This window comes from Otolemur garnettii, unplaced genomic scaffold (assembly GCF_000181295.1).
Source record: "Otolemur garnettii isolate 467f Iridium unplaced genomic scaffold, OtoGar3 scaffold00143, whole genome shotgun sequence".
In the NCBI taxonomy this organism is placed as follows: Eukaryota; Metazoa; Chordata; class Mammalia; order Primates; family Galagidae; genus Otolemur; species Otolemur garnettii.
The window spans coordinates 2,111,108-2,125,832 of record NW_003852538.1 but is presented as its reverse complement, the minus strand read 5'-3'; the positions used below and the strand labels follow the sequence as shown (position 1 = coordinate 2,125,832).

At 43.5% G+C, this 14,725-nt stretch overlaps 1 protein-coding gene across 2 annotated transcripts in view; it reads right to left on the bottom strand.

Annotated features, from left to right (window-relative positions):
* The window catches only part of TPH2 (tryptophan hydroxylase 2), a 109,049-nt gene that overhangs the window by 93,296 nt on the left and 1,028 nt on the right, over positions 1-14,725 (bottom strand). Inside the window, exons 2-5 of one of the 2 annotated variants that reach the window (XM_003798947.3) lie at positions 12,226-12,378; positions 9,289-9,472; positions 9,096-9,196; positions 3,880-3,947 (exon numbers count right to left, since the gene is read on the bottom strand). In XM_003798947.3, the coding sequence (XP_003798995.1) occupies positions 3,880-3,947; positions 9,096-9,196; positions 9,289-9,472; positions 12,226-12,378 (506 nt within the window). Of the gene's footprint in view, positions 1-3,879; positions 3,948-9,095; positions 9,197-9,288; positions 9,473-12,225; positions 12,390-14,725 lie in introns of both variants that reach the window. The other variant, XM_012810854.2, reaches the window with a different exon arrangement.

The window sequence follows — 14,725 nt, the reverse complement described above, 5'->3', positions numbered from 1 at the left end:
AGAACACGTTTGCACATGTTCACACACACCCCCCCAGCCCTCATCCATCCTCAAACCCACACTCAGCCTTCAGCCGTGACAGCATAAGTAGTGTTGGAGAAGGATCCTTTGCTCTCTGCTTTCTACACTTGCTGGGTTTGTGTTTTTCTGGCATCTTCTTCACTTCATCCATTCACAAGAAGTGCCCACAGCAACTGGTGATCTGCTATCCATATTTTCACAGCTACACACACATGCACACACACACACATATGCAAATGGGAATAAGATTCCTTTTAATGAAATCTCTCCATAAAGAGCTATGTTGGCCAGCATGAAAAGCATCCACAGATGCCACAGTCCTTCAGTGAGAAACTCAAGTTTCTTCCAAGGATGACTTGAAGGGACATTTCAGCCACATTATTAAGATCGTGGCAGAAACAATGGAATTAGCATCACTAAAGAAGAAAACCACAGTTCAACTGAAAATGGGAGATCAGCCTACAGGAAAGGTGGAGGAGCTGTCAGAATGAGGGGCTCATCACTGGTCACGTGCCAGGCACTGTACTGGGCACAGCCATGCAGTCTCTTTGCTAACCCTCATTACACCCTGTGAGATGGGCCCTGTTTGTAGACACACTTCACAGATGAAGAAGCAAAGGCACAGGAGGCTGAGCTCCCAGTCAGGAAGCAGCAGGGCCGGTCCTGGGACAGGGTCGTCTGAGTCCAGGGCAAGGTTTCTGGGCCCTCTGTTATTCTGCCTGGTCAGTGTGCGCTCAGCACTGTCCGGGGAGAGGGTTATGATATGCTGGATTCCAAACTGTCTTAGGTCAACATCCTCAGTCTGACTCCACATCCATCAAGTAACCTTCAGGTTATAATTTGGCGTCCTCTGCTATCATGACAGCAGGGGGTTCTGTGAGAGTTGTTTCTGACGGCAGAATGATGAGGCGGCCATTCCCGGCCTTCCTTTGCCTGTGAAACACTCAGTTACCAAGAGCCAGCCCCCTCCAGCACTGATTTTCAGCTAATGTGCCCTGAGAGGATGTTAAGTGTGCCACAAAAATTTTTAAAGATTAATTACTTTTGAAACAAGTTTCAAAGCAGAGTAAGTATATTCTTTTTTTTTACTCTTTTTGTTTTATCTACATAATTTAAGTTCAACTATAGGTTCAAGTGTGTCATGAGATAAAAAAGGTTGAAAACCACTACTCTTGGGGCTGAGAATCTCCAGCCCTCCAAACTGAAACCAAACCCCGGAATGGCCTGGCTCCTTCATATCAGACCCCCACCAGTCCTAACCTCCACTTTTTACTTTTTTCCCCATATCATGACACCTTAATTTCACTCCTTAGCTATGCATAGGTGGCAAATGCCGACTCCTGTTAACATCCTGAGAACCTCGCCCTCCACCGTTTGACTATATGCTCTTTCCCTTTCCTTCCATATAAATGTTTTCTTCAAATCAAGGACTCTGCGTTACCAAGCCCCTTGAACCTGGATGCCACCTACGGGCCCATTCTAGCAGTGGCACCACAGCGCCAGCTTGCCCCTGTCCAGTGTCTGGACTCTACCAATAAGACACAAGTAACGTTTGAGCTGGCCCTTAGTCATCACGCTAACGCAAGTTTATGTCAAAATCATGCATGTGAGTGCATGTGCGTGTCCTGTGGTCCAAAGGTCACACATAAAGTTGCCATACAAGTATATACGGAAACTGGGAAATTGTAGCTAAATTTACCCTAATTTACAACATATTCATAACAAAATTTTACAAAATATTTCCAAAATACTATCTATGTGCTAGCTACATCTTTGTAGAATTTTGTAATGAGACTGGCGCCTGTGGCTCAATGGTTAGAGTGCCAGCCCCGAGCAGCGGGACTGGCAGGTTTGAACTCGGCCTGGACCTGCTAAACAACAGCAACAACAACAAAAAATTTTATAATAAATATGTTTTAAATAAAGGTACATTCAGCCACAATTTCCCACTTTCCCTAGGTATGTTACCTGAGGGGCAACTTTCAGGACACCCCCTATATGTGGCACATACACACATACATATTACACACAGCATCTACGTACAAAACGCATCATTAGCTCTCTCCTATATCTAAGAGGAAAGGCTCTGCCAGGCACAGACTTCTACCATGTCCTAGACAAGTTGTCCCCAAAGGACTGCCCTGACCACACCCCCTCTGAGGGGCCTGAGTCCAGTTATCAGGGCCTGACATGAAAAGTGAGTTCAGACCATCAGAGTCCTCTCTTGGCAATTTAACTGGGAAACACAGGGAGACAGAGCTAGTGAGTAAAGGCGCTGAGGGTAAAAGGGGCTGCGAGGTTGGGCTCAGGCCAGGGCAAGCCACGTGCACACAGAAGTCATGAGGGTCAGATAATCAAGGAGGGGAGGAAGAAGCCACTTAGAACAGGGAAGGTGAGAATAAAGCAGACACGTATGGGAAAGCGCGACCTACACAGTCCTGGTTTCTAAGAACATGGTCTTCATAATGGCAGAGAAAGGAAGCCGGGTGCCTGGGGCTTGGGAGGATAAAGGGACCAGTGCTAAAGTGACACAGGAAGCCAGAGATGAGGACCAGTTGACCCGGTGAAAGCTGGGTGAAGAATCCTCACACTCGGCCCTAAGCACCTGTGTCTCATACGCCTTAAAAAAAAAAAAGGAAAGGAGGGAGGAAGAGAATGAAGGAGAGGGAGAAAAGGGACAGAGAGAAAAAGAAAGAAAGAGAGAGAGATAGAGAGAAAGGAAGGAAAAGGAAGGAAGAAAAGTCAGCAAGCAGGCCGACTCTGATGCTTTCTACAACACACGGGATGTCCTCATATACATACACATGTGTATACATGTATATGTATTGTTTTACCAATAACAAATTTGCCTCTCAGGATACTTGAGTGTCTTACCTAGTTTCAATGTGAGTTAAAAAGAATCTTTCCCCTCATTCTATTTTGTTTGGATTTACATTCTGTTCTGATGACAAGTTTTGTGTCGGGGGTGTCCAACTGGCAACCTGCAGGCCACATGCAAATTATGGGAGGACTTTTTGCTTACTTGTGGTGGCAGATTTCACAAAATTATGTACAAACCTTCTGTTGTTATTCACCAGCTTTCATCAGTGTTTGCATATTTTATGTGTGGCCCAAGGCAACTCTTCTTCTTCCCATGTGGCACAGAGAAGCCAAAAGGTTGGACACCCCCGCTCCTGCTCATGTGCAGACAAAGGAAGGGGAGCACCGAGGGCGTCTCTAAGTCACACTAGTGTGGGCAGAACAAGCAGCGGCCTGGCGTGCACGGTGTCTGCCTAGACACCCTGCATCACTCCAGTCACAAACGTCATAGACAGTCCTCACCCCAGAAAGTGAGATTCTCCACTTTCAATCCCACCCTGACCAGGGGCTGCATATGAAACTTTTCCATAACACTTCCAGTTTACAGGAAGTTTTCCTGTCCATGGAAAGCAAACTCATGTCTTTTCTATAATAGCTGCTTCAACAAGCCCTCTGACCAGTCTTGCTGAATCCTTTACCTTCATTAAAGAAGCTAGATGTTGAAAGGGCTTACTGAAAAGTCGTGTCAAAAATAAAATTCAGACACAGTTTCCAGGCCCTGCAGACCATACCACATGGTTCCTTGCCTTAGCAGAGTTGAGGACACAATGGTATCAATGCAGCATTTGGCATGTGATCCATAGGGCTTGTTATTTTACAATTACCCCCAGATGCCAGACATCCGTGTTGGCATTTAAAGCCTATAGAGTTGGTTAAGTGGTTAAAATCGTTCACATCTGCTTCTTGCAAAAGGTAAAGAGAAGAGGTGACAGGTCCGTTTGACACAGCGTGTGTTTCCCCAACTAGCCAGTGCCAGGAAAGAGTGATGCAGGTACTTACTATTTATAACTCATGGCCACATCCACAAAATACTTTCTTCTCTGCCGATAGACATTGTCCTTAAATCCCTTAAACACAAAAGAGATGACGTTATCTTACAGTGCTGGGAAAATTAGCTATAGAAAGGCTAAAAGAAAATCACTGAGGTGTTTATTGAGTGTTCCCAAATCTCACGCAAACGTGAATTTTATCCTTTGATGATCATCTTGGTGACACAGCCAGAAGCAAATTGCTCTTACAGTAAAACCTCCTTAAACTGGGGTTATACTGATTCAGGATGTGTGGGAATCCAGGCTGAAGTTCACCTTTCCACCACGTAAGTAGAATGGCTTAGTTAAACACATTGATATTTTGAACCATATCTTTTGGTTTTCAAGTTTAACTTGCATGTAATTGATCTTAATCACAAGTTAATATTGATGTATTTATTAAAATGGACTCTTTTAATATGTTCAGTAAGTTAAGGTAATTTTACTTGTTTGTATAAATAACTAATAAATCTAACATTTATGAAAAATTCTGACCAGGAGCAGTGGATGATGCCTATAACCCCTAGCACTTTGGGAGCCTGGAGTGGGACCATCAGTTGAGCTCAATTGAGCTCCCAGGAGTTCAAGATCAAGACTAGACAATAGTAAGACCCCCCCACCATCTCTACTACTACTAATAATAATATATAAGATTAAAAAAATTCTATCACTCCGAATAATCATCACAATCCAAAATTAGTATAAATTAAAGAGGTTTTGCTGTATTTTATGATTACTAGTCACAGAATGCAAAATTGATTTTAAGAGATTATGCACAAAATAGCAGCTTAGCACCAAGCCATTCCAAGTAATTCCTGTAATTCAAATCATTCTTAGCCAACTTCATGATTTCACCTCACCATCCACTTGGGAAATTAAACATCATGTCTGTGAGTTTTCAGTCACAGGGAATCCTGCTGAGAGGACTTTCTGCTTTATTCAAAAATCTCTCCTCTCCTCAACAGACTTTGCATTTTCCTTTCCTTTAGATTCCTTCAGACAATCAATTCCTTCCAGGGTTGTTTTCCTCAAGCTGCTGGAAGCCCAGAAGAAACTGTTTTCAATTTAGCTTCTCCCCTGTACGCCTGCCCCCCAGGATGACCAGGAAGCAGAGCGGGGCCCACTGAACCCGGCCGGCAGGAGAGGAGCCACCGGGCCACAGGGCTGAGGGGAAAGGTCAGTGAGGGCCCACAGAGATCTCTGCTGCACCTGAGACTTTTCTGGAAGGTGGGCTGTTCGAGAGGAACCTCAAACTCGCCAGAAAATCACCCCATTCTCTTGTCTGGCTGGCAGAGAACGGCGTGCCAGCTGGGCAGAAATGAAGCCTCCCCTCTGGAGGCAGCTTTCCTTCAGGAGTGACAGACAGTTACTAACGGTGAGGGGTCGGGGAGAAATACTGAGACCAACTGAACATCCCGCGGAAACCAAGTAGCCTTGGACCCTGAACCTAGCACTTTCTTTCTTACACTGCCAATTGGGAGTTTTTTAACTGGCTTTGAAGTTTGACACAATTTGGTGACCAGAGTTACCCATTTCACAAATCAGCTTGTGACCTGACAAGGGGTCCCTTGCTATAGAGGTTAAACAATAGTCATAAAAGAAGGTACATGTTCCAACACTCACTGGTAAAATCAGGCTGTCTGAGATGGCAAAACTGAAGAGCGCCAAACACCTTTATTATTCAGCAAGAAAGCAGGACACAACAAAAGGGAGAGCGCCCCGTGAAAAGCACAGCATCTGCTCTGGTTCCGCCAGCCCGGACACCAGGGTAACAGCACCGTGATCCTCCCGAAGAGTCTCAGCTCGCTCCTCAGCAGACACCCGCACCTCTCCACAGTTGCGAGAGAGCGACCTGCTCATCACGCCTCATTAGCTTGGTGTGGCCGTGATCACGCAGATGCTGTGGGCCAGCCAGCGCCGCCAGGCCTGGCAAAGTGAGACAGGGATGCAATAGCAACGGCAGAGAAACGGCGTTCCCTGGGCCTGTCCTTCTGCCCTGAGACTGGGCAGCAGGTTACCAGTTAAATCTGAATTTCTGATCAACAGGGGGGAAAAAAACATTTTTAGTATAAGTATGTCCCATGCAAAACCTTGGGACATACTAACACTGAAAGTCATTTATTGCTTAGTGGAAAGTCAAATATAACTGGGCAGTCTATATATTTATTTGCTAAATTAGCAACTGTAGGTAGCAGCCACAGAGCACAAACCCACCTTTCCCCCCACCCCCAATTTAAATCAAAAGAAACTGAAGGGCTCAGCTAAATTTACACAGACACTCAAGTAGCTATTCCAAATAGCATGGCCCTGGTGGAATATTGGAATCACCTGGGGACCTTTACTACCCATCCAATCTGGCCACATGCCCAGAGGTTCTGATTCGAGCTCTCCGTGGTGAGGCCCCAGCATAAGAATTGCTTTTTAATTCTACACAGGTGATTTGAATGAGAAACTAGGCCTGAGAATCACCAAGGGAGAACATTAGTTCCCGAGCTTTAGAGCTCATCAGAATCTCCTGCAGATCCCTTCAAATGCCAATTCTTGGTTCCATCACTTGAAGTTCTGATTCAGTGGGCCTCAGATGAGCCTCAAGATAAGACATTTTTACTAATAACAAGCACCCACCTTATCAGTGGACCTTGGCCCACACTTTGAAATGCGCTCCCAGGCTAGATGCTAACTACTCAAAGTGTGATCACCAGCCCCTCCCCTGTTGTAAGCGCCAACTGGAAGTGTACTGGCAATGCAGAACCCCCAGTCCTACAGAATCATCTGCATTCTTTATTTTTTTTGAGACAGAGTCTCACTTTGTCACCCTGGGTTGAGTGCCATGGTGTCATAGTTCACAGCAACCTCAGACTCTTAGGCTCAAGCATTCTCTTGCCTCAGCCTCCCAAGTAGCTGGGACTACAGGGGCCCACCACAATGCCCGGGCTATTTTTAGAGATGGGGGTGGGGTTCTCAGTCTGGCTCAGACTGGTCTCGAACTCATGAGCTCAGGCAATCCACCCTTGTGGGTGTCCCAGAGTGCTGGGATTACAGGGGAGGGCCTCATTATCTGCTTTTTTAAAAGATTTCAAAGGTGGTTTGTTGTTCCACTAAAGTTTAAGAGGCACTGGTTAGATTAAATTCTAAGACACTTCTGAACTATCAAAAAGGGTTCCTGGGTCTGTCTCCGAATTGGGATTATTCCCAGGCATAAAAGTGCTTGAACAACTTTTTCCCCATACTTATCAAATAATAACTTACAAAACACCAATTTACCAATATCAAATTTTGCATACTGAACATTTGGTATGCTTAGGAAAGAAGTACATGTGGTTTAAAAATGACAAGAGGGGATTGTTAAGTACTTGCAATGATTTCAAGTGGCTGTGCAGAAAATAAGAGATAGTATCATGAGGGGGTATAATCAGGAGTAATGGAATAAAACCAAGCCCAGGAAAATCCACGCTTGCTGGAATAAACTTTGTCTCTGCAAGATCAGTGGTTCTTGTGATTGTTCCATTAAAATGGCTGAACTCCTTTCTCCAGGCTGAGTAATTTTCAAACTAGACTAAGGGGAGATTAGGGTATCTGAGGTTATCAAAAAATCTCTTACTATCCAGGCACTGATCTGGATGATTTAATACAGCATTTCCATTACTGGAATTAAGCATTTATTCTGGCCAAAATGCCTTCCAGTTGTTTTATTACCTAGGCTTTTCAAACACTCCTTTGAGGCCAATAGCAATTTTATCTCTACCTTTCCATAAAAAACGTGAGATGTGGGCAGTAGAGGGACTTAACCAAGGTCATTCTGCAAGTTAAGGGCTGGTGTCAGTGCAGTCCTGGTGCTACCAAGCTCTTACATCAGGCTTCTGGGTCAGTTCTGACTTCTCTGAGGCTGGGAAAAGGAGACGAGAACAATGGATGATTATTAAAAGCATTTTTCAACATTTCTCTAATGTTTGAGGAGACTTTCGTGTGAGTTACTAGAAACTATTCTGAAATTTAGGCTATCCTGGCAAATGTAACACATTGTCTTTGAGTGAATTCACCTTTTTGAAAATAATGTGGTGAATGACATCTGTTCAACCATTTGTTTGAATGGTATATTTGAATTGGTCTGAATGGGTATATTATGCCAAATTACTGGTTCCATTGAAAATTCTCCTGGTGTTAAAGTTATCATACTTTCCTTTAAAACAAGTGTTCTCAAATGGAAGTGTGGGCTTGTTCAAATAAGTCCCCAGATGATACTGAGGCTGCGAATCCGGGTGACACCTGGAGAGCCGCACACACAGCACAGTCCCGTGTCAGGTTCCCAGATTCCCTACGTTTCAACAGGAAGAATACCTGTAAACTATTCCCCGCAGACCACAGAGGCTCCCTGTAAGCATTACTGGTCTGTGCCGGTTTAACTCTTTTGTCCAGCCCTTTTCAGACAAGGGGCCCCTGAGGAGGGAAGGAACGTCTGTAATGGATGGTGCACTGCTCACCTCTCCCAGGCTATTAGTGTGCTTCACTCGGACCATAAAGAAGTTCCAGGTCTCATGTGTTACATAAAAACTGATGTAAAGGGGAGAAGGGGAGAATAGAGGGAAGTGCTTACCCAAGTATCACATTTCTTTGAAGATGGTCGTTTCTATTGGAGTGGAGGAGAGAATGTGGTAGGCAGATTCAGGGTAGACGTGGGAAGAGGTACATCTTCCCTCACAGCCTTATTCTAAAACCCCTGCCTTTCCATGGAGACTGAAGTCAACCACATTACTCTGCTCCTAACTACCTCGAGTCAAGGAAAATAGTAGGAAGGATTTTATTGTCTCACCGAGCCCCATAATGCCTAGTCCTCCCTACTTTCCCAAAGGTGTGATCAATTTCAGTTCATCCTTTTCCAAGGGTCACCATCTGCAAGTATATTTCAGGCTGTCTAATTCCACAGAAATATTCTCCAAGGTTTAAAATCTCCTCCTCTAGCCAACCCTTTTAGAAATAAGTGCTATGTGAAAATGCCATCCCTCTAACCTGCTCCTAGTCAGCACACGTGTACAGGAAAGCTTTGTCACAGGGAAGTCTGCTCTCTGCGAGGGGCAATAAATAGTGAACTGTTCTACAGTGAAGCATGACAGCGCAGACACAGCACATGGCCCGCACACGAGCAGAGCTGGGACAGCAAGTGCGGAATGGATGTTACTGGACACTTACTGGGTGGTCGGCATCAAGCTCAGAACCATACATGAGAACTCTGTGAGAGCATCTGTCTAACTCAGAGATCTTCCGGGGGAACCAGGGCACATCCTCCAGCTCTGTTGAAACAGATAGATTAGTTCACAGATAGCATTTTCACTCTTCCAACATTTGTCAGATTGTAAAATCACCCGACAAAGACCACCCTTACCTTCTTCCTCTGTCCAAATGGTCTCCGGCGGATTCAGAGTCACAATTGTGGTTTGAAATTTCAGCAACTGAATGAGCTCAGTGAATTCTGTTTTGCCGCACTCACAATCCACGAAGATTTCGACCTCAGAACTCCTTCGTCTGGATCTCCTAGACTCAATATGAACCATGTTGACGTGTTTCTCCTGTGGAAACATAAGCAACATCCCTAAATCACCTCCAGGGCACAATGAAAGGAATGCCGCTGGCTTTTCTTGTTCAACTCGTAAGCAAAAGGATACCCAGTGCCCACAAAAGAGGGAAAGGTTTCCTTGCTCTTTGATGGCCTAACATGCGGAAATGTTGTCAACAATGTCTCTAATAATAGGAATGCTATATAGTTATATTTCTCTGTGTAGGTTGTACTATCTCATTCTAAAGAGAGACAGTATTTAAGACATATAAAAGGGCCCTATAAAACACATTATAATTATGGACATCATCATTTCTCAGAGTGAGCTACATCCCTCAGGTGATGACAATGAGTTTGCGAAAAAGTTTATTTACTATATTAGAGTATAATGTCCAGATTTATGGTCTCGTTTTGTTTCTGAAAAACATAACAAAACTCAAGCCCCTGATATAAACTCTCCTTTTCAAATAAACTGAAATTTAAAAGTAATCTTTTAAAAGTAAGTACAGATGGGCAGGGCGCCGGCCACATAAACCTAGGGTGGTGGGTTCAAACCCAGCCCAGGCCACCTAAAACAATGACAACTGCAACAACAACAACAACACAAATACTGGGCGTTGTGGCAGGCACCTGTAGTCCCAGCTACTTGGGAGGCCAAGGTGGGAGAATCACTAGAGCCCAGGAGTTCAAGGTCATCCTGGGCAACAGAGCAATACCCTGTCTCTAAAACAGTAAGTAAGTAAACAGTACAAATGGTAGGTAGAAATTGGGGAGGTGGTATAAAAATTGACCGAAAACTATCGCCTACATTATAGGGAAAAAAAGGAAGCAAGTCAAGAGAGAATCTCTAAAGACAAAAGGAAAACAAAGGACTTCCTCAGGGGACAGTAAGGAGGGGAGAAAGGTAAATAAAAGCACAGCACTCTTAGTAATTGTTCCCTTTTGACAATTCTGGGCCAGCTTCTTCCTCTGACGTGTTGCTGCCACTATGGTTCTATAACAAGTCTCAGAGGTAAAACATCTTACAGTAAGGAGCACAAAGCAGGGCGGTAATTTAATATTTAAAAATCAGTTTGAATTTCCCCAGCAGTGTACTCTTTCTCCGTACTTAACTGAAGACTAAGTTCTCCTCTCCACCCCAACCCACCCCCATGACTGCACACACCCACCATCCCGGTTGGTGCACTCTGATACCAGCACAATTGCTCTGATACAATCCTGGGTGATCTCAGAATTTTCAGCATAGAAACAGGATAGGTAGTTTCCAGTGTCAGAATGGGATTAAATGAACCGGCATTCTCTTCTACATAAAGAAACTAGTCCTATGAGTAGGAAACAAAATGTTCTATTTCTGTTTTTATTAACCTTTACAATAATGCCATATTTTCTAAGTTGGCTGACAATAATGGTAAGATTAATCTTAAGTTCAAGGTGTAAGAGACTGCACATACATTCTATCACTTCTTTGGTTGAAGCAGAGTTGATGTTTTAGGGGAACTGAGGCCCACATGGATTAAGTGGTTTAGGGAAGGCCTCGTGACTGGCTGATGGCAGAGTGAAAATTCAGGGCTGCGAACTCCTTCTCCAGGGATTTTTTCCACTGCACCCAGATGTCTAATTGGACTGGCCTGCCTTTGGCACTGTATGGATACAGCCTTAGACATAATTATGTGTAAAATATTTCCCCAGATTTCCATTACCACTGTTTATGGTGCCTGATCCTTTTTTCAAGGTCAAAAGAGAACGAGGAAATATCTGCCAAATCAGGCTGCTAATTCCTCTCTATGATCATCACAGAGGCATCATAATAAAGCCTCAGATCTGTGAGCTTTGCAAAGTGCTTTCCTGAACGTTATTTCATCCCAACAATCCTGTTAGGTAGGAATTATTATTACTATTTTACAAATGAAGAAATTAAACCTAGGAAGCAGCTAGTGATTAGCCAAGCCAATTGCCCTCTGAATCCCCTGACTGCAATTCCAACTATCTTCCCACTGCACCAGCAGCTTGAGGCAACTGCAGGGCCAGGCTCCTTATCTCACAGCCTTCATCAACAGCCAGGCCCCCAGACAAAACCCATTTGTCAGGGAAGGTGTTTGCTGGAGGGTAGAGGACCCGTTAGGTGAGTGCTGGTAAGAAGGCAGCAGCTTTCCTGGGCTTTTCTAGCCTCGCCCCTATTCAGAATCTTTCTTGAGGGTTCAAACCACGAATTGATGGGAAGATGATACTGCATTTCTATAAGATGAGAGGAGACCTAGCCCTACAATTCATATACAAGGAGAGTGATTCGTCTTTACAAAAAGACACATTACATTCATGAAACAATGAAGCCCGGGGAGGACCAAGTGCCTGGACTCAGGCATTTTACTTTATGCAACAAATGTGCTCTTAGGACATCTGCAGCATCAAATTTGAATGCACCCAATCAGGCTGCAGGCTCACGATGGTTAAGATCCCTCGATCGGGCTCCTCGCACATCTGCTTTCCAGTGTGGAAGCTCACATTTGGCTTCCTCACCTGGCGACCGTCTGCAGAGTTCCTAACAGGCTCACTGGGAACACAGAAATCTTAGTTTATGCAGATTGTCTTATTTCACTGTTTGACAGACAAATGCCTCTTGTAAAGAAAGCCTCACGAAGTTTGGGTCCTTTGAATCTTTTAGCGCCTTACCTACAAATGGATCTAATAATGTTGGATGGCAGACGGCAGGCTTGCAACCAGGCACACAGTCGTTTTTAAAATGATGTAAGGATAGTTTGTATTCACCTGAAAGAGCCTCAGCGCCTTCACCAAGCCGCCAACTTCGTTTTTCAAGGAGAACACAACTGCCGTCTTGCCACTCTCAGCGGCGGCCTCGCCTCTGCTGCTCCCCTGGCTGCCTTTCTTGTCTTCGCTTTTGCCAGAGTTAGCTTTATTTAGCTTCAGGAAGGCACAAGCACAGATACACATGTGTGTATTAGTTAGGATTCCAGAGTCCCCCGTAATTAGAATTTCCTCCCAGATATTCTGTTCATACGCTGGAAGCCCCACCAATCACAAACTCAAGGTGAGGGCGCCATGTCACTCATAACTTTCAATCATGAATATTGGTCTAATTTACTCCGGGACTCTATTTTCCAGGGGTCCTAGATATCGTCTAGTGGCTGATAGTAAAGGAGGATTAGAGTTGCTTCATTTTACTGGCAACAAAAAATCTGACCATCAAAGTATAAGGTATCGTATATAAATAATTCCTACATTTCTAGGTTTATTTTACAACACAAAATTTGACATTTTAGCCTAGTTGAATCATATGGAAACTACATAATGTATTTAAAATATATCCATTTCATTCTGAAACATGTCAGGACAAACCTAGAAATTAATTGATAACCCAACTTTCTGCAATTAGATCCACATTGTCCATGTCGATTGTCAATGTGAATTTACCTGCAGCAGTTCAATACCGAGGAGTGTGTGCAGCTGAGGCCACCTGTGTCAGAGACAATATCTGAAAAATGACTATTAAAATTCAGCTACAAATAAAAGGGGAAAAAAAGGAAGGGAGGGAGGGAGGGAGAAAAGGGGGGCAGGGAAGGCAGGCAGGCAGGCAGGCAGGCAGGAAGGAAGGAAACTGCCCAGCTAATCAGGAGGAATGATCAGTAGAATCTGAGAAACTGGAAGATTAACACTTCATCAGCCACTCAAGATCCTGTAATATGTGATAAAATGAGGACTTTTAGTCCTGTTGGCTAAAGATAAAAATGACAGATTCCAGTAACTGAGCTCACATTGTCAGAAATGCAAAATAAAAAAAGCTGGAAATTTTCTTGTGATAGTGCAAAATTATGATGGCCTGTTTGTGTTCTTTATATGCAAAAGCAGAGTTAGACAAACAGGACTATCTTCCTGACAAATGGTGATGAAATACAATTTCACCAATCTGATTACATTCTCATGAAACTGAAAACTTTAGGTTTGGCGTGGAACCTGGTGAATGGTGATTTACCACTGTCTTCCTCTATTTCTCCATTGGCTTTATTTTCACACATTAGTATTGCCTTGCTTGCTAGACTTATAGATAGTAGAAATGGACAGCTTATTATTTATGACTTGAGGGAGGAAAGTTTAAACAGACATTGGTATTTGACAGTCTGGTTAGTCATTCCAAGTGTCAATGTCTTAGTGCTCTCGACACCTGCCTCTTCCTTGCCCTGGAACACACAGATCTCAGATGTTTAAGCAGCAGTTTCTCTATGAATGGGTCGTACGTAAACCATAACTCCGAGCTTTCTTTGTTTTCCTTCATTAGAACTTCAAAATTCTTCAATGTAATATCTCATCCAAATACTCATGCTATTTAAATGTTAGAAAATCAGTTTGTGTCTTGACCTCACTTTCGCAAATTGACTTAAGTGGTGCTGCCCAGGTTGCTACGCCTACTTCTCAACACTTTCCGCAGTAACGTGTCAGTACGATGCAACCCGGTGGCGGATATTTGGAGCTACAGTATCAGAACAGATTCTTCTATGATACAGACTGAATTAGACTTGGTGGATAAACAGATAGTACAATAAGAAAATACCATTTAATACTTTTAATGACTAGGAACCTGACTACATTTTTGTAGTTTTTAAAACAAGCTTTATTTGTTGTAAATGAATACATTTTAATTTCACTGGTTTTGTTAAATGCTATGACTATTACCTTAAACTGGGATCTAAAACTCTGTGAATTGTTGCCTTTTTATTCTGTAAATATCTTAAACATTAAATATTTATTTAAATATTAAAACAAGTGCATATTACTCTCATTATTCATCAATTAAACTGAAAAAATAATTGAGTAATGTGGAGCACAGGAAAGAGTTTGGGAAGAGCCTGATGGTCCCTTTCCACAACCAGTGTACCTTTAGCCAAGAACAGAAAATAGTAATTCCGTGTCTAAGGACTGGGAGCAGACTGGAGGAGCCGTTGGAGACACAGTGGTTTTCTGGGAATGTGGACATTTGATTTAGATTTCTTCTCTTTCTTTCTCTTCTCTTTCAATAAATGTCCTTTTAGGACTTTATACTTTTTTTTTTTTTTTTGGTTGTTGATTTATGACATTGATTTCTCTGTCTCTCACTGTCTCTCCTTTTTTAAGAGTGCAGTGGTGTCATCATAGCTCACTGCAGTCTCACCCAAACTCATGGGCTCAGCGGAACTTCCTGCCTCAGCTTTCTGGGTAACTGGGACGACAGGCGTGTGGGCCACCTCACCCACGTGTTTTTTTATTTTTTCCTTTT